The sequence below is a fragment of the Dromaius novaehollandiae genome, chromosome 1 (genome assembly GCF_036370855.1).
Source record: "Dromaius novaehollandiae isolate bDroNov1 chromosome 1, bDroNov1.hap1, whole genome shotgun sequence".
NCBI classification, from domain to species: domain Eukaryota; kingdom Metazoa; phylum Chordata; class Aves; order Casuariiformes; family Dromaiidae; genus Dromaius; species Dromaius novaehollandiae.
In genome coordinates this window covers 89,116,762-89,143,832 of record NC_088098.1, presented here as the reverse complement: position 1 = coordinate 89,143,832, position 27,071 = coordinate 89,116,762, and the positions used below count along the sequence as shown (strand labels likewise).

At 40.6% G+C, this 27,071-nt stretch overlaps 1 protein-coding gene and 1 long non-coding RNA gene across 6 annotated transcripts; one reads left to right on the top strand and one right to left on the bottom strand.

Moving 5' to 3' along the window:
- GDAP2 (ganglioside induced differentiation associated protein 2) lies at positions 1 to 25,584 on the bottom strand. Of its 4 annotated transcripts, XM_026103480.2 has the most exons (13): positions 25,409 to 25,584; positions 23,768 to 23,907; positions 19,402 to 19,555; positions 17,721 to 17,809; positions 15,707 to 15,783; positions 14,415 to 14,574; positions 12,681 to 12,831; positions 11,512 to 11,588; positions 9,800 to 9,876; positions 9,100 to 9,239; positions 8,444 to 8,498; positions 2,043 to 2,186; positions 1 to 756 (listed from the first exon to the last, which is right to left on the bottom strand). In XM_026103480.2, exons 1-13 carry the CDS (start codon positions 25,582 to 25,584, stop codon positions 709 to 711), a joined length of 1,488 nt encoding a protein of 495 aa, XP_025959265.2. In that variant the 3' UTR covers positions 1 to 708. The 4 variants fall into 4 exon arrangements, with proteins under 4 accessions (XP_025959265.2, XP_025959267.2, XP_025959268.1 ...); XM_026103482.2 differs by lacking the exon at positions 2,043 to 2,186; XM_026103483.2 differs by lacking the exon at positions 9,100 to 9,239.
- On the top strand, positions 15,754 to 25,611 carry LOC112985102 (uncharacterized). 2 transcript variants are annotated; one of them, XR_010391392.1, is made up of 4 exons: positions 15,754 to 15,818; positions 22,680 to 22,782; positions 24,363 to 24,831; positions 25,485 to 25,611. It is a non-coding gene; the product is annotated as an uncharacterized LOC112985102 (long non-coding RNA). The 2 variants fall into 2 exon arrangements; XR_010391391.1 differs by having other exon boundaries at positions 24,363 to 24,835; positions 25,485 to 25,586.
- Positions 25,612 to 27,071: the final 1,460 nt, after the last annotated feature.

Here is a 27,071-nt window from a genome sequence, read left to right as displayed (position 1 = left end):
TGTTTTTCAATTTTTATTCTTATTTGGAGAGTAGTGGCATCCTGACATGTCACATCATCCAAGGAAAACAGACAGAGACTGTTATCAGGCTCCTAGCTCACCTAGCACTTACAGTACTAACTGTTGCAGTAATCTTTGCTTGGCTGTAGTGCTTTGTTCAGCCTGCAGACATGGTATTCCCAATTCCAGATACTTCTGCTGGGTCAAGACCAGAGTAATCAGCACTAACAGAAAGGGAAATAATCAGATATGAAGCACAGAGACCATACAATGAGCAACAGTGTCAGGCCAGTACTGTACAACAGTTATACAGACCAGTCAAAAATGGATATTACAAATGGAGCTGGAAAATCATAACACTAGATAAAAACATGATCAAATGTTTTTGATGGATTTCCCAGAAAAGAGAAAGTCTATTCAGGAATAAAATGTAACAGCTTCAAAAAAAGAAGAAAATAAAATGCACCTAGTGATCCTGAAATCAACTTTTCCATTAGATAAATATATTTGCAATAGTTGTACAGTTCACAGTGGCATAAAGTTCTCTGATTGCTTGAGTGCTTGAAAATATCTCATCAGTAAAAAAATACCAGAGCTGGGGGAGGAAAACCCTCTCTCTGAATTCTGTACATGGGCAAATGCACATGGTATTGGCAGGCATCAGGTCATTGGATCCATGGGAAACCAGCAGTATTGCAGGACTGCAGATCACAAGTCAGGGGACGGGGGATAAGAAGAATAGTAAGGCCCATTTTCCTGCAAAAAGAACAGAACGATCAGTTAAACAAAAGTCTTCTCCAATACACCTTGATGCAATGGATAAATGATACAGAGGCATAAATAAATGAGCGTTTCTGACTTTTTCCACGAGTAGTGACAGCCACAATTCAACTGAGAGAGGACTGGTGCTGGTAACCTCACAGGGCCTTGGTTTTGCCTCCATTTTAAGCAGAGGGTGCAGGTTAAAATTTTGCCATTAAGCCAAAGCTGTCATGCAAGAAGCCACAAGTGCTTGCATAGCCAGTCACTCGGTTCAAGACAAAGTTGCCCATGCAGACATGCCATTGCTGTGGCTGTTGCTCTGTAGTCGGAGCACGTCCTCTTTAGACTGATCTGACAATGCAAGCCATATTCTTCCCACCATTTGGGCAGAGACCTGGGATAGGGAAGGGAGGGGAGGAAGAAGAGGGACCAACACAGAGGCAAGGCACCCTTTAACAGTTCCATTTTTCCTTTTTTTTTTTTTTCTTCCCCTCTTTCTCCTTCCTGTGTACTGGTTGATATGGGACAGGGAAGATGAAAAACAGATAGCAATCTTTGTGGAGGCAGGTACAAGATTGCCAAGCTTTCCTCACAGTCACAAAAGCAACTGAAGTATTATCACTAACAAATGAAAGCTGAGAGAGGCTACAGGGCAATGGGCAAATTGGGCATGCAATGCAGAGATCAGTTCCTTTAAAACTTGCATAGATGAGACTGCTTCAACTCAAGAGCATAGAGTCTAGCCATTTTTCTTCATTCATTTGAGACCAATGAGATGCCTCAGCTTCAAACTTGCTGAACCTTATTTTAACTAGAGCTGTGGACCCAGAGGCCCTATACCTGACCTCAGCAACCTACATTGTAATGCATGGTATATACTGCATCTTGATCTATGTTCCCAAACTACTCTAATCTTCTAACATGAGTTTTATCTTATCCACTGGCTCTCAGCATGTTATGATATAGTTCTTTGCTGAAAAAGGGCAAGATTGTCTTTTATGCACATAAGAGACTGCTCTACTGGGAAAGGGGTCTGCTTCTTGGCCAAAGTCTCTCCTTGGACTGAAGTTTAAAAGAAAAGAAAAGGGAAAAAAAAAGTCAACTAAGAAAATTGCTACTCACAGAAGAACAGTTACACTCTCCATGAACTCTCCTCTTCCTCTCCCCTTTCTTAAGATATGGAAGTCAACCCCTTTAAAGTTCTTGCAGAGCAGAACGGGAGACACACAATAGCTACACTTGGGAGCAGAGACTGATACCTGCCACACGAGATCACTTACCCTCGCATCATATTCAAGGACGAAAGGGGGGAGATCAATCTGCTCTGGGGGTATGGCTGTGAATAACTGCTGAAGGCTTTCCACATAGTGGATTTTGTCCTTTAGCCCTGAGATGGTGAAGGTTGTGAAAAACCATGCCGAGACCTGAAAATAAACACCCAAATCCCAACAAAAACTAATTGTGATGGTGCTGTTTCAGAACCTTCAAGTTCAACATCATATTCCATAGCTAAACAGGCTGAAAGTTAAACTTGAACCTTGATATCATGGCAATAACAGAAGAAGGTCAGGAAATACACCCTGTTGACTGACAGCAAGCACTGTCTTTAGCGCTTTAAAGCTAGTGTTAGCTCCTCCCTATCTGGCAATTAAATGTCTCCTACTGTAGAAAAGTGACAGCTATTCTGCTACTTTTGTCTTCAAGAGTCTGTATAGTGGCAAATTTTCACTTCCAGTTTAGTCAGTTCAGAGTACAATCTATTTGACTCTTTATCTAACAGAAGCATTTTTAACCCTCTGCTTTCAAATATTTTTTTTTTACAGGAAAGGCAATTCTAGGGAGTAAGAGTTTCAACTGTTCCAAGGTCCTACTGAAATCTCCTCTCTGCTTTGGGTTGGCAGAGCATTCATGCATGCATGTCTTTCCTTCTGTTCTACCACATTTCTTAAGCGACATAAAGCCTTACCAACTTACTGTACAAGATTTTACTTTATGTATACACTTTGTCTTCTTTGGATGCAAATGGATCAAGGAATTTTTGTTTTGTAAAGCCCAGTAAGACACCACTGATAATCTAAAAAGTAATGTTTAGCAACTTCCAGAAGTGAATGCACAAGCTTCTACATTTAAAACCATCTTCTCTAAAATTGAAGACTATATTACTTCTTTATTTCTCATCTAGTCCATTTCTGCCAGACTGAAGGGGAAGAAAAGCACAGATCTTTGCAAGAACCAGAGGTTACTATTCTGCAGGTCACAAGTGCTCAGATCAGGGGTTAGGAGCCTGTGAAAGAGGGCCTGCAGCCACTCTGAACTTTTCAGATTTGTGCTAATAAAAGTCAGTTTAGTTTCCACTAATGGAAGCCAGACTTCTGGAAGAAGTCAAGTAAACTGCCATTTGCTAACAAACTCTTAGCTGCCATGTTAACATGGAGGAAAAAAAAAAATATTCCAATCTGTTCCACTCTGAAATCCTAGTACACCTCTGCACAGAAGAGTCACTAAAATGCACACAGAAAACTGTCTCAAAGAACATTGCTACTGGATGGAGAAATTAGGCACTCCAAGCTGGGAGACCATTCAGCAGAGCAACAATGGTCAGAAAAAGAGTATCAATCTAGGCTCCATATAACCAGACACAAGGATGGTTCGGTTCTCCAAAAGAAGACTGTGGGTCAGATACAACGATGCACTCAAAGTCCTGGAAACCACACATCTGGCTGAGCACAGCAATGAGAAAGATGTTCTTCAACATCCAGACAGCAAAAACACTGCAGACCAAACTAAATGTCCAAGAACAGGTAACACACAAAACAGATTTGAAGAGGAAGGAGTGATCTGGTCACATGCTCTAAAGCTATCTGAAACAAAGAGCATGGGAAATAAATTCTGATTACAAAAGGTATGAAAGACAAGAAGATATTCTGATATCTTTAGCACTTACCTGGTCTAGCTTGAGAAAGATGCCCAAAAATGCCAGAACAAAGGTATACAGCAAAAACAAAGATGCAAACTCATGTCAGGCCATACTGGACAAAGAATATTGAACAAAAATCAGGACTAAAGAGACACTTGTTGACCTAATAAGAGCCATACCTACTTCCTGAAGGCTGAGTGTCCACTGTAGAATGGCTTTTTTTGGCTCAGCTGAGTTAAGAGTAACACGAAGGACAACCAGACAGAAAACAGAGAGATGACAAACAACGGCAAGGCAGGGAGCACAAAAACTGTATACACTGAAGAACCCGAGCACCATGGAAAGTTAGAGTACAACATAAGAATTGCCCTGGCAATCAAACTGCAGGAAAGGAAAGAAAAAGATCTTGAAGGAATTGGAAGAAAACTTTCCACTCCAATAAGTGCTTCTTTCCTCATCCTTTCAGTAATTCCAGTCATTCTTCTTATGTTGTTTAAGGTTATGTTGTTTATCAGCATAAGAATGCCTTCCTTCCCACCTGCTGAGTCACGAAAGTAATCTTGGAGCAGCCACTGTCTTTAATATACATCAAGATCACTCATCTTGGAAAAGAGAAGCAGCTGGTTGGAAGATAAACTGACCAGGACTGCAACTTTTTAAGAACATACAGATCTTAGAAAAGAGAGTCGCCTAAAACTTCCTTTTACATTTTTGTGAAATTTTTGCTAGAGAAACCTTTTGTTCATTTACGCTGTTTGACCAAGATCAGGCATTTTAGCAGATAAGTGCAAGTGCTCATAAACAGGCACAATTGTACGCAGGCTGCAGTAAGTTAATGGAAGAGAAGAAATACCACAAGAAGAATGTTGAGGAAAGTGGGAATTCCAAATAAGCCCAAACGTTACATCAAAAAATGATCCACACGAATATGACATTTAAACAAAAAGTAGATGCTTAAAAATTGTCCTGGAATAGCTATATTGCCTCCTCAAAACAGCATACTTTCATGAGGAAGGAACAAGGAAAAAGAGAAAAGGAGGTGGAGAACAGGATAGAAAATTTAAGATGGTTTCTTTATTTTACGGACATGCGATGTTAACAGAAAGCAAGGAGACAGACTATTATTGGCATCCACTATTGCTGTATGTTTCTAACAAGACCTCTGATCATAAGCGACACTTGACCCTTCACTTTAATGAGTTTTTAAACCAGAAAACACACTCACAATCCTGTAACAAAGTAGTGCTCATTCCAAGGCATATTATGGATGACAAACATTAAATAATTGTTACGGATGTTCAGTGTACAAAAGAACCCAGGGAATATATTTGAGGGCATCAGGAAAACTATTCAACTTAACAGGAAGAGAGATTTTCCTCTCTCAGTATACAGGCCATTACACAGTTTGACACACCTTAGCCTGTAATTAAACAAAAATCCATGTTAGCGCTTACCGCATTGAAAATAGAATGAATTGCACTCAGGACAGTTTCTCTCTGTTGTCCTACTGTTTTTGAATCTGAATAAAAGACTGTAAAAGTCACTCTGCCAAGCAAGAAAACCACAGGGATAAAGCATCATGTGTCTTTGCTTCAAACACACACTCCCCTCCCCCCCCCCCCCCAAAAAAAACCCACCAAAAACCAACCAAACAAAAAAGCACAATACAGATAAAATGAGCTGGGAGTCAATAAAGCAGGTCATAGCCCAAAGAGAAACTTACTATAATCTAGAAACATTTTATTACAAGAAAGAGGATCTTGTATAGAAAAAAGCTGTAAGTAATTTACAGTTGCATTTATATTGGCTTCTGATCTCCAGAAACTGCTTCTATGACCATTATGGAAAAGATGATAAAAAAATCTTCATAATTAATATGAAGATTGTGATGATTATGAATATCTAATTTGAACATTCAGGTATGTTTTAGTTTTGAAACATTCTTGATTCACAGCCAAGTTCCTAAATGTAAGAGAACAGAATTTCCCTAGGTAAGGTTGTTTCCTATCAAGCCACTGCTGCTTTACCCAGAACACACGGAAAGAAAGCTGTAGAAAGCTTTGTCTGGAGAGCTTTCAGAGAGGGGAGCTGAGAGGATTCACAACAAAATGTCTCGGAGAACCCTTTATTAATCTATTGATGGCTAAAGCAGTAATGAGCAGAAGTACATTTACATGCAGCAGTATGAAGGGACTTGTGACAGCATTTCAGGAAAGTGTATCTTAACCTAAATCTTGGTGGCCAAGTACTCACACTGCAAGAGTGGCTTGCAAAGAGAGAAAGAAAAAAAAGAAAGAAAAAAGAAAAAAAAAAGAAATCCATTTTCTCTGATTAATTAAAGTGGATTTGATTTGGAAGAAGCTGGTGACACTTCCACTTGGGTGAAAAAGGAGACATACATTACTGCTGCCTTTGGTGCATCTTTCCAAGCGATTTCATCACAAGAACTGTTATCTTTCAGAAGCACTACAGAGAATCAAGTTCTTGCACAGATCTCAGCAATGCTCACATGAGCAAATGAAACTTACTGCAGGATTAGCATACAAAAAGTGGATTGTGCAGTGACACACCCTGCTTCAGTTACTCTGTGTTTTAGGATAACTGCTGAACCTTCTTCCCTGAAGACTGAAAACCCTGTGTTCTAGATAGGCAATTATCCCCAGAATACACATCATTTAAAACAGTTCCACATTTAAAAGCCAAACAAAGAATCTTGGTTGACGCCATGAAGTACATTCACGTCCTCCTAGAAAACAAGCACAGTTCTGAAGAGGCGTGATGAAAAGCCTCTTGAACCCTTTTAGCCCAGCAATAAGCTATGCAACTCTAACAGATGGCAACCATCAGCTGTGCCAGGATTCAATAGAGCTGTAAAATGGATCATTTAAATCAGAGATTTAAGAATGAGATACATGTACAAGGACAATGGGTTTAGGAAGCTGCATGAAAGCACAAGCCTTGCTTCTGCATTTGAGACAAGGGTTATTTTCCTCCATTTCTAGGGAAGAAAGTCAGTGCTCCAAGTAGAAAGATGAATGAGCCAAACATTTTTGACACTTCTGGGCTAGCAGTGCTCCAGAGGGCCAATGGCCCTGAAATGGCCAAAAAAGAAGGGGTGGGAAAAATCATCCCCTCTGTGGCCACCTTCTTCACCCGGACTTTCTGCTGCATATTCCACATCATGTTTCATAAGCTGATGGTCTCTGCAACAGCCAGCAGCAATCCCACTTGCCTTTCAGTTCAAGAAAAGGCTTGGCTGAGAGACATGGACATATGTCCTCTTCTGCCTCCAGCTGTGCTGTTAAAATAGGATACAAATCCAATTTGCTTCCAGCAAGTTGGGGCCTCTATGATTCTCACCCTTCCTGCTTCCCACCAAATAACTGGTTGCTCCAAAGATCTGCTGAGTTTCCTTGCCTTTTTCAAAGGGACAAGGACCATGGTAATGAACTGCTGAACATAAGTTTTCATCCTCGACATGAAACATTTCCCAACCAAATAGAAATCAAGTATTCTTGCATAGGAAGAAAGGAAGGAGATAAAGTGCTGTTGGGAATCTAGAATACAAGTATTTCCTAGCTTCTGAGTACCCAACTTTGTGACCTAAGTAATGTTCTTTGAGCAGAGATCTATGTCAGTTCCTAGATTTCCAAAAGCATCAGAGCTGGAAGCTTTAATTCTACTGCTCAAACCTCAGACACGTACGCTATGGGAATAACTAATATTCTGGCAGAAACTGGATGATACTCTATTAGGAAGCCTCAGTCTCATCTACATAAAAACAAGGAAGCTCCAAGTCTCACATTGTCCCAGCTGTAAGCACGCATAGGAAGAATGGAATCTCTGGGAATTTAGCAGTTAAAGAAATTCCTGCTGAACACGTGCAAACTGAAGTTTTTTCAAGGCAAACAATCTTCTCGAACATGAACAGTATTAGCAAAAAAGCACAATAAACCCAGAGGTTAAACTGACATGAAAACAGAGGATCACATTTCTAACCTTCAAAAAGGAGGGAAAAAGATTTTGGGAAGGGCTGCTGCTGACAGTATATCTGAAGTACTCACACTGCTGCGAAGTATGGAAGAAAGAGAGCTCCATCTTCTGTTCCCCCCTACAGATCATAGCCAAGGATAACATCTTACCATTCAACAAGTTTAGCTTTTCATCTCCTAAAGGCTTGACAGGGTCTTCCTGAGCCCCATGTCACAAAGGCATTCTTCCCATCTTACTTTGTTACTCTACACTCTCTAATCCTGACTAATCTCATTGCTGCTTGACACACCATCCTGCCTTTAGGCTTACCAGGGCAGCTCACTAAATGGTACGGAAGACACATGCAATACCTCTTGTGGTAACAGAAAAGGTGAAACATCCAGGTAATGAACTACAGGAAAACTGTAATATCCATGAAAATGGACTACAGGAAAGAATTCCAGAAGTCTTTGCTCATTGTTTGTCATCCTGCCAACCAGACAGCAGGAGAAAGAACAAAAAAGTTTCCCTTTGAAAGCAATGAGATCCAAAGAACACATGCAACAAAACAGGAAACAGACAGCTGTGCTGTACTGGTGTTCAGCTTGCCACTAACACTGGAATACTGTAGCTACATCAAAAATGGGGATGAATTTCAAGTTCCAACTCTTGATCCAAAAAATACCATCTAGTTTTGGAAGTCTATATACTTCCATGTTCCCCATGCTACAGTCTTACATGCTACCCTGCCAACACCCAAAACATTATTTTCTTTTGTACTATATACTTCACCTTTGAACGAAATGTGGGGTGGACAAAATACAGTGCCTTCAAGTTCCTCTTGTACCTGATTCAAAGAAAGAAAAAAAACTCATTAGAAGTGTCTTTTAATTAAGCTCACTTATACAACACAATTGTCAAAACATAAATCATTTTGCTCAGGTGCCTTTTTTGTTATTCTGCACTTAAACCTGGCTCAAATCTAACATCCCAGAAAAGCAAGTGTAAAGCAGGAAAAACAAAAACAAACAGCTAAAGACAAAGCCTGCTGCAATCTATTATGTGGACAGTGAAAGTTATGGACTTATGACTGCCAGTGTTACCCAAGTCTCTTCTCTCGCAAATAGCAACATATTCGCTTACAATGCCATGTTCCAGAAGCTCCACCTTTAGATACAGACAGACAATACAGCCAGTATGGTCACGGTCATTTCTCTAACAGCTACAAAAGGGAGACTGCAGAGGACAGCACTCTTTGGTTTGATATATGGTTCTATGCTAGAAAGAAAACAGACCTTCCTTCTTCTTGGCTTTGTTATTTACTTAGGGGTCTCTGTCCCAGCAAAATTCTCTCACAAATACACGAGAAACCAAATAAAGGGAATGACTCAAACATTTGCAGAGCACAGAAGAAAACCATAAGGGTTTTTTTTCCTACTGCCACTCACTTGATATCAACAACATCATAGAGTTTCTTCAAGAAATTAGAGTCTAGTTGATTGTAATCATTTGTGAGTGTATGGAAGTACACCAGGACATACTCCTTCACTGCAATATGATCCATGACGTGGATGAAATACAGAAGAGCCTGAGTTGGAAAGAAGTGAAATTCATATTTGCAAAAAAGAACTCTTTCATGGTTGCATTACATTTTAATATGCTTCCTTCAACTCATTCACAGACCAGGAATGATGAGGCTGGGTAGCATTTTGTTTGAGCTACAAAAGTGAGGGAAACATTCAAAGTCTTGGACTTAACTATATTTATTTGGATGCTTCTTTATGTGGACCTGACTTCACATAGATAGATTCTTGCTGTTTTTATGAAAAACTGGTTTAGTCTGTTACACTCCACTTTTGAGGCATGGCAAGTCTCTTTCTTCTCAAGAAGCAAAAGGAGTCTCTATTAGGCCTATTTCTCTGACGATAACCCAGTTCCTCCTCCAGAAATGCTGCCCCAGCACACACAGAGCTTCATAGGAGAATAAAGTTTGATCTGCCTACAAAAATAGTTTCTATTTATTCTCTTGGCAAGACTTCTACAGATAACTTTTCTAGGGTTAACACTGAATAACACCTTATATTAGACTTTCATATCCCAAATATTCACATTTAAACTACAGGGTGCTGAAGTTTTACAAAACCTTACCTTTTCCATGTCTATCAATGTTACAGGAATATTCCTTCCAACTACCACCATAACTGTGCGACCACAGTTATCCACACCTACAAAAGAAGAAAAAAAAAAAAAAAAAAGAAATGTCTCAAAACTTCTTTCAGTCATGTCACATTTTGGAGTTGGTCCCTTTTAAGTCAGGGTGAACCAGCCATAGCTCAGAATTTTTACAGCGCAGTATGTTTCCAACTTAAGAGAAGAAATATGCCAGAGTTGCTGTTCTTGCTATACCAGTAGCTGTTTTGATCTCAAAAAAGAAGGATGCATCACATCCTAGAAACTTAAATTTCAAGGACTGCGATATTATGTTGACTGTGTACTCTACATTTACCTCAAGTAAAAATGACTCCATGTTTACTCCAATGTATGCACTCCACCTTTGCCTTTACCAAAGTACTTTATTCTCAAGTAATAACTGTCAGTGACATGGTTTTTATTTTTAAAAACCTTTACTTGCAGTTCTACCATCAAAGCAAACTTCCTTCTAGAAACTTAGCTCTGAAGTCTAATGCACACCTTCACAGGGCACACCTTATGGACCAAGTGCAGCCAACAGAGCCTTGTCCAAGACCAGCAAAAGAATTTAAATTTGCAACTACCGACTGCAAGGTATCACAAAGCCTCAATAACTGCACAAAGATCAAGGTGTCTGGATTTTCAGGAGGCCAGGGCTATCAGCCAGAGTGCTTAACTGACTTTCTCTGTAGAACCATTGGCTACATAAAAACAGTTATGTTTTTGAGACCCTGACTACTGACCTGTTTCTTCCTGACACTGTGCAAAGCAGCAATAACCCACTGGGACCAGGACAAGTTTCCACCTCTGAGTTCGGCACTACCTAGAGAACAAAAAGGAACGGAAGTGGGCTGCCTCCCCACCCCGCCCATCTTCGCTTCCCTGGCTGCAAGGGCCTAGCAGGTAATACCTTCCACTGAACTCTCAGTCAAGATGTTGATTCTCTTCCTAATGATACCATCTACTCAACTCAAGGTTAAAGGAGATACTGTCCATGGTACTGTGCCCCTAGTAGGTTTTATCAGACATGGAGGAGAGCAATTCAAACCCAGTCTAGTTTGGGGGAAAAGCAGCAAGCAGTTTTATTCAGGAAAGCTGTATTAAAAGTCTGTTAACCGCTGCTTCTCTACAAATCATCTGAAAGCAACATTCGTTTATTTGTAACAAAAGAGCAGAGATAATTCAGGCTAAGAGATGAAATATCTTGCATACAACATCTAATAAATTGGCTTAATCTAACAATACTGATTCACAACCACTAAAGTTACTAGCAAGAAAGCCCTTGGGCATCAAAAGGCATAACCGCAATGCTCCTACTACATCACTGCCAAACACTAACCACCGAATATTACTGCTTTTTTTTCCATTCAAACTCCCATGCACACCAAGTTCTTCTTAAACTGTTACTGGTTGCATTCTATAGGTAAATTGAGGATATGTGTGTATCCTCAGATTGTTAATAAGGAGCTGTTTTGGAGTTAACTACACAGAAAAGCTTTCATAGACAATCAAGAGAAAACACCTGCTTTACTGCAGAGATGTCTCATTCTCAGCCAGGTTTCTAGCTTGATGACATGTGCTGTTGCATTCACAGTCCAAAGAAACTATATCTTTACTTTGTATTTTTCCTTTAAGACAATGTACACCAACCATTGATAACCTGAACTTACCTGTCTGATACAAGGCTTTAAGGGAAGCAATATCAGATAAGTCTTCAGCTCTTGCCTGACACAGCCAGCGATTGTAACTAGAAAGTTAAAAACATCTGAAGTCAGATCTAACCCTGCTGTGGAACAGCATTAGAAGCCTGAAGAGGTATACAGGAAAGGAAGGAGAAAAGCAGCTCTCAGTGACTGAGCTATCGCTCTAATATTGTGGTCTTCTGAACAATGAAGCCACTCTCAAATTGTTACAGAAAGAAGTGTTGGAACCCCTCTCCCTGCCCAAAAAACCACTACCACACACACAAAAAACCCCCCTCAACAACAAAACCCCACATTCTTGGTTTTTTTTACTGGGGCAATGAGTATGCACCAACTGGTACTCATCTGTAACTTTTGCAAACAACTAAGGAGGCATCGCATTTGGGCTGAAAACATCTCAGGAATTTTTTCTGTTTAAATACCTTAGTGTCAAGGTATTTTTTATATATATACACACATATATATAAAAATATTTTCATATTTAAAAAAAAGGGGGGGAGAGAGAGAGATAGACAGAGGAAAAAAAAAAGAGAGATTCTTAAAATATAATCTAGAAGCTGAACATAACTATCCAGCTACCAGAGCATCGCTAAAAAAAAAAAAAAAAAAAGTGAGCAAGGTTAGTACCTCAACTGACAAAACAAGCCAAGCATCATGCCCCAAGAGAACTTTAGCATGGAACTGGCTCCTGGAAAAGGAATCACGTGTAGTAGGATCGATGGCAACAACAACAAAAAAGCTTCAGCATTCCTGTATTTATCCAGCTTGAGAGAGAGGAAAAACAATTTGCTTGGTGTCCAGAGCCTCAGGAGGCACAAGGCCCAAAGCAGGCAGGCAGTAGTAAAAGCAAGTGACCCCATTACAGAAAGTAATGATGAAACAGTGACATCTTGTGGCAGAGATAAGGCAGCTGGTCCCATGTAGTGGGCATGCTACGGGTTTGTCACTGGCTTCCTTTTTCCTTCCACTGCCCTTTCCCTTCTCACCAAAGGGGCTACCACAGAGATCTAGCGTGACACTAATCTTTATCTCTATTTCTTTGCCAGAAGATTAGACTTCACAGTAACAAATCATCACAAGGGTGGGTCCTCTGAGCAGCTGGCTAACCCAAGACATTCACACAAAGAAATTCTCACTTCCTCTGATGCTGTTTTTGCAGTGCTGCCTCTGACAACTGTCCCTGCAGGATGAGGCGTCTCTGTTTATCAACATCTCCCTCCATGCGGGCAAAAGCATGGGAACCAATGAAAGACAAATCTGCCTCCAGCCCCTCTTCGTCTGAAGCATCTGCAGTAGAAACAAAGGTAGCATAAAATGTTCAAGCTGCACACAGGACAGCAACACTACTGATGAATTGCTATATATTGTCAGCATGCCAGCCCATTCACTGTGCCAGAAGCTAATGTGAAAAAACACTATCTACCCTGATGGGGCTCTGATATCTCACTAGAAAGAGTTTACAGCATGTGCTTGAAAACTGTGGACTCCCTTAAAATGTTAGTCATCAGCTTGTAATGAAGGAATAACAGTAAACTCTCTCACTAGGACTCCAAAACAGGTTTTTGAGAGAATGACTTGGGCTTTACAATTGTCAAGCTCATTGTCATTACTGCACTATAGGAAGGGCTCAGTTCATCCTTTCACATCATTGACACTGCTTGAACAGATGCTCCAGAGCTGGTGATGACCTCAGTCTGGACATTTTTACGGTACTGTTCACAACCTAACTGTGCGCTGAAGTACAAAAGTACATGCCCACTTGCTCGGGACAACACCAGAACACTCCACTGAACTTGCACGCCAATCAAGAAATGCTGTTAAGACTGCTAGCACTGCCTCTTCGAGCAGTTAGGGTGGGAATTGAGTTTTCCAACTTTACAGTAACATGCTATAGTAACAATGGGGCAAGAGTGCAGGATTCTGCTCTACCCATTTGCTCCTATAGCTGCAAAAATTGCAGTATCATAAGTAATCAGTTAGTGACTGAATGCCTCACACTAATCAGCCAGAGCTACAAATACCACCCTAGCCAGAGATGTGGGGGGAGAAAACAGACTGGAGTCTGAACAGCAAGAGTAGGTACATCAGGTATTACACAGTGAACAGGAAAATTAAGTTGTCTGTACCCTTGTTGCATATTCAGCCTTATCCCAACAGGCCATGTAAAATCAGAACATCTTTGAAACCCATTCCAAATTCTCCATTTTTGATGCTTTAGGGCTTCACTTGAGAACTGCAAACCTTTAATAGCACTGCTGCATGAAGAAGACAGAATGCACCAGCCACGCCCATTTACCTTTATTAAAAGGTTTTGCCATTCTCATCTCTCACGGTTCTAATTCTGACACCTAGGCAACCTCTTTACAAACGGACTTCTTTCACTGAGCTTTTGATAGGCATTTCCCAAACATTGATCTCTGCATTGATCTAGTTTCTCAACTTTTTATGGCATTTCTATAGTTTACTAGTTCAATGCACATGCTGTATCAACAGAATCTCTTCAGGCTAGAGACAACATTTTGTTAATATACAGTAAGACAGTTCACTAACAACAATAATGCCTGTTTCAGTAACAGCCTGCAGAAGACTGCAAAAAAAGTAAAGGTCCTAACCACCTTGAGAGAAAGTTTGCAAAAGAAAAAGAGAACAATATCTCTACCACATCCTCTAAGCGCTCTACACAATGAGGCAGAAAGCAGAAGTTACGGCTGCAGAATGGATGCAGCTAACAAGCAGGCAGCTTGTTCTCTTCATTATAGCCTGTCTTGGGTGAGGTGGGGTGGGAAGACATTTCTTTGCTGTGTGCTTTTTCTGTTTCTCATTGACTTTCATACAGAGATACTTATTCCAAAGTTCACTTAAGAACTCACCATCTGGAACACCCGGCTTTTCAGTAATCCTGATCTGCCGCTCTGGTACTACAGGCTCCCCTTCTGCATTGCCAATATCTGCAGGGAGGCAAGGCAAGGATTGTATTTCTTCCTCCAACGATCTTGGAAAATACAGAGGCATCAACTTCTGGTAAGTGACCTACAAATAAGAAAAACGTGTGAAGGTCTATCACACATCCTTGCTCTTCAGTTAAGTATCACCTGCCCCAGTAGCAGAGATCTTCTCTGAGGTGTGGAGGCAAAGTACTACTTCTTTTGCCGGTTTATTTTGGGCTTCTGGCAATAAAGGCAGCTAGCCCTAACATCAAGGTTAGCTTTTTAAAAATTTTTTATTTATTTTTTGGGGGGCTAAACTGGCAAACGACCTAGAGAGGACCCTATTTTAAACTGTATGAACTCAGGTAGATTGCAGATAACTCCATTACAAAACTATGATACACATGGATGACAGACTTCAGCAATAGCTGCTTAGATTAAAGTGGACCACTACACAGATCACTAAGTGACCTGACTGGGGGGAAAAAAAGAAAAAGAAAAAGCAAGAAACAACTCAAAGAAGCCCTCACCACATGGAAGGGAACAGTGAAAGACTTTACTGAACATTGTAATACTTCATGTATTCTCCCCAACTAATTAGCAATTTTAGAACGCCAAGATGAGTTACTTATTTTCCTCATCCAGATGCCACACAACCTGACTGTTGATGTCCTGCACAGGATCAGCTGTTAGCAAGTACAGTATAGAAGAGAAGTCAATATTCAAACTGTTAGCAGCTGTCTGGAAACAGATCATTAAACATCAAGCTTGTTATTTCATCAACCCAACAAGAGACGTTAACAGCATTTGTAGGTGATCTATAGGCATGCTGAACTGGAAGTCAGGGAGATCATTTTAAAGCATGAGAGAAGCAATGTTGTATAAGGAGCAAATCTTGCATGAGAAATTTGCCTTCTGGCTGTGGGATACCAACCAGCACAACTGACAGCATAACCTACAACGCTGACTCCTGTTCATGGCTTGGGAACATGGAAGTCAGAAGTGGAAAGGTTCTGAACACATCCACGGCAGCTGCTAGAAGCATGAACAGCAGTACTGGAAAAAATGCTATGCTGGACAGACATGTAAAAATGCTGAGGGACCAAGAGGCCATGTGAGACAGGATGATTTGAAGGAAAAGCCCAAACCCATCTCTAAGGTGCAGAAGATAATAATGCTGCAGAGAAGATCACACATGTCGAAGAATTTTGGTGGAATGAACATCAAAGAGATACCTCTTCAAGCTCAGAGACTGCAAACACCACCTTCTCCAGGGTCTCCCCATGAATCTCCAAGAACCTTCTGACTGTGCCTACAAGGGAAAAAATTAAGTGTAGTTAGCAAAAGGTGAGGAGAAATTTACACACATGGCTATGAGAGAGGAAACTAACCAAGTGCAGAACAGAAAGAAACATCCTTCTTGTAAAAAATGGCTCTACAGACAGTATACTAAGTGTGGATTGAATGGTGGCTTAATGCATGAAGTGGGTTGTTGGGCATACAGGAATTTCCTCCTCCACTCTCTCCTGCTTCTCACTTTAGAGATGGAAAGGGGAAAACTCTTCTTGTGATTTTAGCTTACCAGGTGCTTCTCGGTTTGAGAAATGCGATCCTAGGGCCCTGCAAAGATCAAACCAAATCACTCCTTTACAGAGTCCTGTGCACTGAATTGTCAAAAACAGATAGTCCTAGAACAAGTCATGGTGCCCTAAGTTCTCAGGAAAGCAAGATAAGCAACCCATAGCAGAAGCTGGTCAAAGGCAGATTCAGCCACACAAAACCGTAAGGGTCAGCTATACAAAAGCACCTTACAAAAACAGTATTTGTAAGGCACAAGAGGTCTCATTTCCTCTATTTTCTTTTTTTGACGATCCAAAGCTATAGCATAGTCTGGGAACATGGTCAAGTTCCTCAGCATTAGCAGCTGAGGGAAAAAACGTTCTGTAACCAAGCTCCCAGTCAGACATGTCCTGGTACAGATGAGGTCCTTGTGCTGCAATAATCTTGTCAGATGTCAGGATTTTCAAGCACGTTCCTGTCAGACTGCTAAGGGGGAAAACGTCCGACCAAATAGGTTGGTCTAGCAACATTTTTATCAAGTAGCGTATGGCTCTACAGAGACAACAGAGGAGAGCAATAAAAGAAGAGAGACTATAGGGAATACATTAGTGTGAGTTTTTCAAGGAACAACAGTTTAGGGAAAAAAATGAACTATTTCCAAATACTTTCTGTACAGATATTAATGTGTAACTGGGTTGATCTGCAACACTAATTTATGGGACAAATGCAGTTCTGCAGGTCCACAGCAAATGCAGTTTTCTGAACTTAAGTGAGCAGCTGTTTCCAGCTCAGAGGCAGCAGAGAAAACAGACAAATCTCTTTCTCACAGTGTCAGCTCCTATGCAGAGATTAAGTAACATTTCTCCAGTCAGCTCGCAGAGCCAGAGCAAACCGAACCCTTCTATCCAGTTTACAGAAACATTTCCTCTTGTTTACTCTGAACCTGGTTCATTCCAGCATCATTTGATGATCCCTCATTCTGACTTTGGGAGACAGTGAATAACTGATTCCTATTCACTATTTTCATGCCACTTATGAGTTTGTAGACATCTATCTCACTCCCTCCAAGTTCTTTCTTTCGGAGACTGTAGAGGGCTTTAGCTTACTTGACTGCACCACACCTTTGCCTATTCTTGTTGACCTCCTCTAAACTTCTCCTAGTTCTACTATATTCTGAGTATGCAGTTTTAAGATGTGGACAAACCATAGATTTATATCATAACAGCATAACATTCTTCATTTTGTCCTCACTATCACTTTACATTTGGCTACGCTGACTTGACAATAAAATAACAGATGAAATTCACTCTGGTGCTTAAAGTCTGTCTACAGTTATTCACAGTAAGGCCTCATCTTTCCTACCCTGAACAATTTTATACCATCAGCAGACTCTCCCACCTCACTGCTGATCACCTTTTCCGGGTCATTAATGAGTACATTGAACACTGCAAGGCCCAACACAGATCCCCATGGATGCCTACTGATGACCTCTCAACACAGGGAGAACCATTTATTTTTATCCTCCATTTCTTTGTCCATCCGTGCAAAGCCTTGCCTCTTTACAGGCTTTAACACACTACAGTCCCCTAAAGAAAAAAGTTTCTTGCATCAACAGCAGCAGTCTGCTGCAGCTGAGTGATCTGCCAATTACTGCCATCCCGTTTATGTCACTTTCTAGAACCAACTTACGCAGTGCTATGTGGGTTGCATCCTCCAAGGGGTAGCATCTTTTCAGAGAGTTTATGACACAGAATCCTACAGAGCACATTGCCTGTTCCCTGAAATCCAGAAAAAGAGAAACAAATGAACAGAAGCATAATTTGAGGTGAGAGCAAACTATGATAGCAGATGACACTAGCAGTTTTTTCCTGCCTCTATGCAGTAGCAACCCTCTTGCAGGTTTGCACAAAAGGATTCTTTGCTGGCAAGATGCATACATACCATCATTAAGCAAAGAAGGAAGAAACCATTAATGATTCCACCTTTTTTCTCGTTTTTCTCAAGTTTCTCCTTCTACCTCAGCTACGCTGTTCCTGCAATTTCTTCATATCCTGAATGAAGAAGTTCTTCTCTCATGCTCCCTGTAATGCTTTCCAAAATACTTTCCTTCCTGTATAGGACTGATGGTGAGGGGAAGGAGGGGAAAAGAAGGTGTTCTTTATTGCAAGCATTCTCCTGTTCTTTCACCTGACCTACCGCTTGTTTAGTTAGAGATCTGGACCTACACAGTCTGAGTTAGCTTACTTGATCCTACGTAGGACTAGGCAACCATTGTCATGGAATGAAATACACTTGAAAAAACAAAAAACCTCACAAGACTCTTCCAGCACAGAGCCATATTTCTAGGAAAGCAAAGCAGAGGTTTTGCCAACAGTTACTGGAGGGGCTTGAGCAAGCCCCCAGTTGGCAGCCAATTTTTACAGATGTCAAAAGGTACTCCTGAAAATAGACTGACTAAAGGGCACTCAGAATTCAGTAAACAGAATCTTTTTTTTTTTTTTTTTTTTTTTCTTTCCCCTCCATTGTTTCTAAGAGGTTCCAATCCAGGCCTGACTTTGCTTGTCAGTTCTGAGGCAGAAAGAAATGGTATATACCAGAAACTACTTATCTGTAATCTTAATTATGAAACAGTCACTACTGCAGTATTACAGACAGCTCTCAGACTTGGAAGAATTGATCTTCTCAACCCTGAAGAGCTGTAAAGCACAATTAAATATTTGAACAAGAGCAATGTCAGAAAATGTATTTTTGAATGCTACCATTACAAACAGCCATCAAAGGAGAAGAGAAGAATATAGGAGAGAATGAAGAGAAACCAGAAAGAGCAATAATAAACTGTTAATTAGAAACTACCACAGGTAAAAGAGAGAAAACTACAAACCCATCTTCAGCAACTATGGATTGAGAAATAACCTTGCACCCTGACTCAGGATTTTAGGTGGTTGTGGTATGAAGGCAGAGAGGCCAAGCACATGAACTGACAGAGCAGTCAGATCAGCCTACAGGGTATGGCCATGTGGCTGCATAGCGACATGTTAGTTGCTTAAGCAAACTCATTTAAAGCTGTTTGTAGCACGGAGCCCAACACATTTATTAATGCTCCTTCTCAGAGCAACTGAATGCTGCATAGTTCTAGCTACACTGTTCCAGGATTTCAACCAGCTCAGATCTCTCAGCACGTTTTGTCTACACTGCAGTACAGATAACAAAAGACATGATGTATACCATAATGCCAGTCAGGTTCTTATGGTCTCATTCAAATCCTAGATGCAAGAAAATATTCACAGCCATTTGGCCCCTATGCAGGCCAGGGTATCTGGGAGAATAGATGCATCACGGATGGCACAAACCTAAATTGTCATTCACTTACTTTGCAAGCTGCAGGACATTGCGGTAACAGCTGTACAGAGAGCTCTCAGCTGCTGTGCGATATCGGCTCTTGTATTTGGGTCCCACTGTGTGAATGATGAAACGCGCAGCCAAATTAAATCCTTTGGTGAGTTTGGCCTCCCCTGTCCTGCACCCTGAAGAAATAAACATAAGGTATAAAACGCCAATGGTCCTGATAAGAAGGCCAAAAGGATTCACATTCTTGCCTTCCTCCTCTTTCACACAAGCCTCTGTAGTCTGACAACTTGACTTTACGTACAGAAGGCAGTATTTTGAATATCAAACATTAAGGATAGCTTTCCGTCTCTTAATATAGCTGGTCAGTATCACTTAACCAGGCTACAGAGATGAGAGTTGTGCTCACTCCTCTCTACTTTAAAAACTATGCAGACAAAGACAAACCAGAAGTTGCTAGAGATGCTATCTTGATTGCAGTGCTTACCATGGTGCACTCAGAGACAACAGGAAAAATGATTTACCAACATGCAGAGAACTGATGCACAAATATGCTATGTAACCAGCAACAAAAAGTCCTTCTGAATTTAACAGTTTGGTTTGGGGAGTCTGCTTTTTGGATAAAAGGACTACAACAGTCTCCTTAATCAGGGGCACCAGCTGCTGGCGAAACTATTTGAAATGAAAAGACCAAGCCTTCCTTTCATCTACACTCCCAGATCAAGGTAACTTTCTTTGTTTTGCAAGTTTCTCAGGGTCCAAAAGGCAGGAACATCATTTGAGGAGATCACACCTTTCTTGACAGCCTAGGATCCTGAAGTTCAAACTACACAATTGACTGTTCCACTCCTGGCCCCCTCCAGTTGTGTACTCTGGAATCATTCATGGCATGCTATCATACTTTACATCTTTACTTCATTTTGGTTTCATTGCTCTTTGGCTACTCCTTGCATGTTATTCTTATTCAGTTCTTGCAGGTTTTTTTTTTCTTTTTTTACTAGAGAGCGCAGTTTGTCAAAACCCTTGAAGACATCCATATATCTCTGAGTTACCTCCAGCTTGCCAATGAATTTCTGATAATGAAAAAAACTGAAACAACTACTGTTCTGATAAAGTCTGTTTTTTCTTCAGCCACCTCTGTTATAAAGAGGGCACCCGGAAGAAAAGTTTGCCAACTCTCCCCTTCTCTGCCCAAAATCACTCAGGGCATGACTTCACATGAAATTTAGTTCAGTCCAATTCTGGACAGCTGCTAAAGAAGTACTTCCACTCTTTTTCCCTACCCTCAAACATGTACATTTCCCACCCTCACCCTTCTGCTTGTACTGCTGCACAGTGAGCCATTTCAGCTTGCCGATCTGGCCAAAACTAATCTTTCCCTTGGATTACCTTTCACTCTGATCTTATTGATCAGATTGCTAGTGCTAGTGATAAAGAATAGGATGTGAACAAGTGGCTGCAACCACCCGTTCAGCAAGCAGCACTGCTGTAGCTTGGCTCAAGACCACCATGAAACTGCACATCGCAGTGTTTCTCTCCTCTCCCACTCCACTTTGTTCCTTGTAGTGCTCAGGCAGGCTGTCTATCAGCGCATGTGAAAGTGTATTTTACAGCAAGAGACATTCCAGGTTGAGCATCCCTCTTACCCAAGGCATGCGATTTTAGTAGCAATAACATACTGCCTGTAAACCAGCATTTTGTAAACTTTTTGAACCTATAAGTCATGTCAGTCTTTTCTATAGACTTCCATCTTTGTTTTTTCTGGATTAAGCAGAAAGAATATAATAGCATACTAAAACTAAGCATACTTTTCTGAATTACTGTGCAACTTCTAAAAAAACCTCAACTCAAGAGAACAATTAGGTAAGTGCAATATAGAAAAATAAGAAGTTAAAAGGAAACATTTAATGTATCAAATACTGTTCTTCCTCCTTGATTCATCCAAGTCACATAACTTCAGAAGAGCAAGCAAAGGCCTGTAATAAAAAACTATTTTCTCCTGTGGAAAAGAATGAAACAAGTTTGAGTGAGGTATAGCTGTGAACTCAGTAGAGAAACTACTAAATTCAGATGACCAGATGCAATAACAGTAATCTGTAACTACACTTACATTGCACCTAGCACTCCCCAACATCTTCTATCTGGAGATCTCCAATTAATAAAAACTAAGCAGTAAGTATTATTCCTCTTTTAAGATACAATGCAGGGTGAGCTAGTACAGTGAGCTGCACAAGGTCAAGGTCTATAGCAAAACTGGGAGCAAAGTCATGATCTTGCTTTTTAATCCAGTGATATTTAAATCATTAGAACAGCTTCCCTCCAAATTTAAAATGGAAAGTCTGAGCCTTCCATATAAAGTCTGCAGTAGAGAAAAAGTCTCACTGGAGTTGGAAGAATATTGCTGTTACAGAAGGCCTTCGTTAGACAGCAATAAGTATGTGTGGATATAAAATGGCAGGGTAGCACGTACTGATAGCAGCTCACTGGCAAGCCTGGACCCTTGGCTGCAGTATTTCTGGGTTAATAGAAACTACACACTGTTCCCAGGAATGCAGGAGTTAGCTGAGCCTTAAAGAACACAGGCCTTTGAAAGGACAGCATATCACATGCTTTCAATCACGATTTTTCTTGGAGTCTATGAAATATGCATATATGTGGAGTAATAGCGGGGGGGAAAAACCCACCAGGAGAGAACTAACTGAAAGTCACCACTGCACCCATTCTACTGCTTTAGGCCAATGTCCACCTGCTTTCATTACTCCCCAGAACGTTCTGCTGTGCAAAAGAAGTTCAACATAAAGTGGAAGAGAGTGCAAAAAGGAGGTAGAAGTGACAAAAGAATTATAGACTAGTTCAACGTAGCTCCCTTCCATTTCTGTTACTGTGATCCACTCATTAAGGGTGCAGAAAAGCCATAGCCGTAACACAGCCTCTTTCTTTCCCCACACAACATACCAGTAGAGCATTACAGAAGAACAGATTTCTGAAAGGACTCTGTCACAGGATTAAAAGGAAACCATCCTGCATAGGGAGTCATGAACCTGCAGAACACATTGCACAGGGGAGGCTATCAGTGCCATGTAAGGGTGAAGGCTGTGAAACAGCAAGGAAGTTTAAGAAGCTAAGCCCAACTTTTACAAAGAACTCTCTACAGAGCTGACAGATCACAAGTTTGTTTTAGAAGAGAGAATGGTGGGGTCAGTTCCAGCCTAGTGGGACCTAACTAGTCTACAACACCTGCTGTACTTTAATTGTTGTTTCTGTCTGAAGGATGTATACTGAACTTTTCCCTTTCCTTTGCAGCATTACTCTTCCTCCTGCTTTACTACCAGGTTACTCAGAAGAGGCAAGCTGAATCAATCAATAGAAATTTTACAAAAAACAAGGATGTTCATCCTACTGCAGTGTAAGCTACTGATAATTTGTGCTTTAAGCATCATGGCCCTCCTATCCATTTTGTTACTACATGACAAGATGTTACCTAAGAGAGTCATCAGTACTAATCAGGGATCAGTCTGGCCTTGAAATTCAGCTCAGTACCATAGGTTACTAGAGATCTGAACTTAACTGCAAACTATATCAGACTTCTGTATGACCTTGGATAACTATAAGCTTTTGGTTCCTCATACACAAAATAAGGAAACAATTCTTTTCATCTAACAGGCACTGAAAATAAAGCTGATTATTTGTAAATCTTGTTATCAGCCATAAATTCTGTTAAAGAACCTAGGTAAAGCAAACCTCATATAAGCCTCTTTTTCAAGAAGAGCCTTCCATTAGGGCTGCTCTTCTACCATTGCAATAAAATCATTTGTGATGTGAAATAGGCAAGTGAACTGAACAATACAAGAGGTCACTAAAACTTTATTTAGACAGGTGGGCTTTTATCAATCCATCTGCTATTGCCATTGTTTGCTGGGCTACATATTAATGGTCTGAGAAAGATATACAAAGTATATATTAGAACCCACTTAATTTCTACACCAGTGAACTTTAGTTCCTGTCTCCCACTTGCCAAACGTATACACACTGAATAGAACACAGGAGCAAACGCTGAAGCCGTACAAGACTGGTTCCTCCAGTAAAAGCTCTGATAAGCTAACTACTTTGACTAGCTTCAGATAACAATGGGAATTATTGTATCACACACAAAGTAAAGGCTCAATGACCTGAATATCTGCCAAAGGTTTTCTATGATCTGTAACGTGAATGACAGAAGCATGGGAAATGCATGCCACAGTCTAGCCAAAGCTTCCTTTCTTTTGCATTAATACCAGATACTGGAAAAGGAAAAGCTACACCTTTATTTCAGCGCATGGCCAAATCCTGCTGTTTTGTACTAAGCAAGGACAGTAGCTTTTCAATAAGACAAGAAGTCTCCAGACACTTACCTTTGAGCTTCTGGAGTTCGTCCCTCAGGTCAGGCCCAGCATGCATGAAGACACTTTCAGATACCGGATTCTTATCTGTGAGAGACTCATTACTGGTATTTACTATGGCTGTGCAGTTCAGTAGTGCCACATCTCCTTTCCTGAGGAAACAAGGAAGCAGTTTATTGCAGGCTACATGTCAAATTAAGCAGGATATCCTCAATGTAAGTGCTAACAAGCAAGGGAATGCTAATTTAAAGGAAAACCATTAATAGCACTCCAGTGCCCACACAGCATAATGTACCCTGCATGCTAACCATGCAGAACTATCCTTTGCCTCTAAGTAATAGAGAAAGATTGCATGCAATGCCTCATTTCCTTAAAACCTCCCAGCCTCAACAGTAGCTTAACGTTGTCCATAGAAAAGGCAATGTTGCAGTCTTACATAGCATAGTTTTGTTAACGGAACGTACAAAGCAGCATGTGAAACTGATGGAGTATAAAACGTGGTTTTGGGAACGTGTTATCTCTTAGAGATAAGAGGATAGCCTTTGTGGTATGTTACTTTTGAAAACTGAACATTGAAATTATTCAATGCATTCTTTTCTGTTTGCAGACACACTATCCAGGGCACCTTGCTGCTGCTTGTCCTCAGACCACTGAACACCTAGAGTGACACTGCAGCTAGTCTGAACCCACAATTTGATTATGTTCATTCTGCTGCTCAAAGATCAGACAAGCAGAAGATAAACAAAGTGAAGATGCATGAGAGAAGACAGAATAGCAGAACTCTGACCTACTCTTTTTCACAGCAGCAGCTGTTAGAGACCTTGGGAGCAAAGCGCATGGGAACACAAAGAAAGATTACCTTGCCCAGGGAGAGGTTTAAATGATGTTCACATTGCAGACATATACTATATTCAAGCCCAAGTCATAGGAGATGTCTAACTTTTTCTTTCTTTCTTTCCTTACTTCATCAGGTTCAGGAGATCCCTGAACAGTCCTAATTTACTGCATGTATGAACCGGGAAAGAGGGCCGCTCCTTCTCTTTTCATATTGATCGTCAGTGTTACTCTCCCAGAGAGTAGGTAAAAGAATCTGAGTAACAGGAAGGAAAAACTGATGGAGAAAGTTCACCTCAGCACACTGTACTTGTCAACAGATTTTGGTAGAAAAATGGAGACAGAATATAGGGAATGTAGACAGAGGATGGAAGAAAAAAAGTCCCCCAAACAAGCCATAAGAAACATACGAAAGAAAGAAATACTAACCTAAAATAGAAAACAAGTGAAAGTGGCAGAGCAAAAGAATAAAGCCAGGAGAGAGGGAAAAAAAAAAAAATCAGAAAAGCTCATGGACAACAAGTATATTTTTAAAAATTTAAGAAGTTGTATAGAAGTGACTGATCAGGTTTTACTATTAAATATCCAATAGGACAAACAGCAGGAAGTATTGCTCATTTGCTGTATCAAAGAATGCTTACGAACATATAATTTATAGTGCAGCAAATCTCAGACTTGCAGATTTACAGTGAATAAAAAAATTACTTTCTTCACAGACCTGCAATGTTTGATTCAAGAGAAGAGGGTTTGAAGGCTTTATTCTATAGTAATGATCTTGGCTACAGAGGCAGTAAGACACCAGAGTCATATGGAACTTACCATAAGATTATTTTTGCATTGATGTCTTTCCTGTATGGAAAAGGTGATCTAATGTTGACTTGAGCTCTTTCAACAGGGTTTTGGTGAGCATCCAGCTGCTTTGCTTCATAGACATCAGTCCAGCCTGGCAAACTGTCAACATCCACAAATTGGGAAGGAGCACCCAAGGGATCCATGGAATGGAAAGAACAACTCCTTTTTTTTGCTGCTAACTTGTCACACTCCAATTCTCACTGGAGTCTTCCAGGTGCTTTAAAGGAAGAAAATAAAACAGGGTCACCAGATGTTCACTAAGAGTAATTCCCACAGAGCCAGACCTTTCACAAGGCTGCAATGCAATTACAGCTAAAAGACGACAGAAAAGCAGTTTTACTTCCAACTCATCCTCTCTCCCTCCCTCCCTCCCTCCCTCCCTCTCTCTGTCTCTCTCTCTCTCTCTCTCTCTCTCTCTCTCACACACACACACACACACACACACACACGTACATTTTGTTATCTGTATGCAAAAGGGCAATGCAAACGCTTGTGGAATACCTGCAGTGAGACAAGCTTTTTTGAACAATGCAGGATGAAAACACTTGAAAACACTCCCCTTATCACTAAATTGGTCCAACAGATTTGTGATCTTTATCTTGAAAATGCTGGACATAAGTTTCAAAGTGTAGAAAGGACTTAGTCATCCTGGTAATTATTGCAGTATTTCTTTATTTAAAGAATTAGCAAATTTGCAGCAGGATGTACATAATCTACCCCTTCAGGTATTTTTCGGTCTTGTCCTGGGACATGCTAAGCCAACCAACGACACAAACAAAAACCACACACGCTCCAAATCTCACAACCCTTGCAGTTCAATGAATTCTGCAGCACTGCAGATTATAGTCACACTTCCTTAGTTCTTACAGTCCTGCACTTAAACACAGAAACCCTTCTCCCAGATAGGTTTTGCAAAGCAGAGAACAAGGATGTAGATTTAAACATTGGCCAATGAACTTCCAGTACTGAAGCAGACTGACCTCTGCCACTTATCTGACTATTTCTTCAGAAGGCTGGGATAACACTGCTTACTAGATTAAGTGCTCAAACACCCCAAAGCGTACATTTCAATTGCTCACACATACTAACACCTGAGCTACTATATTTTCACTGCTCCTGTTAAACCATGAACTGGAATGAAGCTAGCTACTAGTGAATTAAGCTAGCAGAAGTACACTAGCTTCAGTTACTAGTGTAATTGCAGTTTGCCACAGACATACCCATTGTTTAATCTTTTTTTGCAGGTTCATCATCGATGACAACTTTGACAAAATATCATCCCCAAGTTCTCATTTCAGAACATGAATAAAAAAACCCAGATTCATTAGCTAGGAAAAAAAAGAACCCAACTCAGACTGATAGGTAATAAAGGCAGACACTACAACAAAGATAGCCAGAACAGCACCTAAGTAAGAATTTTGACATGAAGAGCTGGGAGAAGAGAGATGAACGAAAACATAAAGAGTAGTTAGACTGGCTTTGACCAAAGGTCTATCTATCCCAGCATCCCCTTTCTGAGAAATGGTCAGAAGGGGGGCCTAGGGAGGAGGGTAAGAAGAGTCAGAAGGGAACAGGCACATAAGCAATATTTCTCCTGGATATTCTCCCCCTAAATTTGTAGCTTGGGGAG

What these genes read in the sequence shown, in the direction of transcription:
- GDAP2 (XM_026103480.2), bottom strand. Translation starts at nt 25,584, where the DNA reads ATGGATCCCTTGGGTGCTCCTTCCCAATTTGTGGATGTTGACAGTTTG. An exon ending in AATGCAAAAATAATCTTATG is followed by an intron (nt 23,908 to 25,408) that starts GTAAGTTCCATA and finishes TTGTTTCCTCAG; the next exon opens with GAAAGGAGATGTGGCACTAC. An exon ending in CAAAAACAGCATCAGAGGAA is followed by an intron (nt 11,589 to 12,680) that starts GTGAGAATTTCT and finishes TTAACTTTCTAG; the next exon opens with TTACAATCGCTGGCTGTGTC.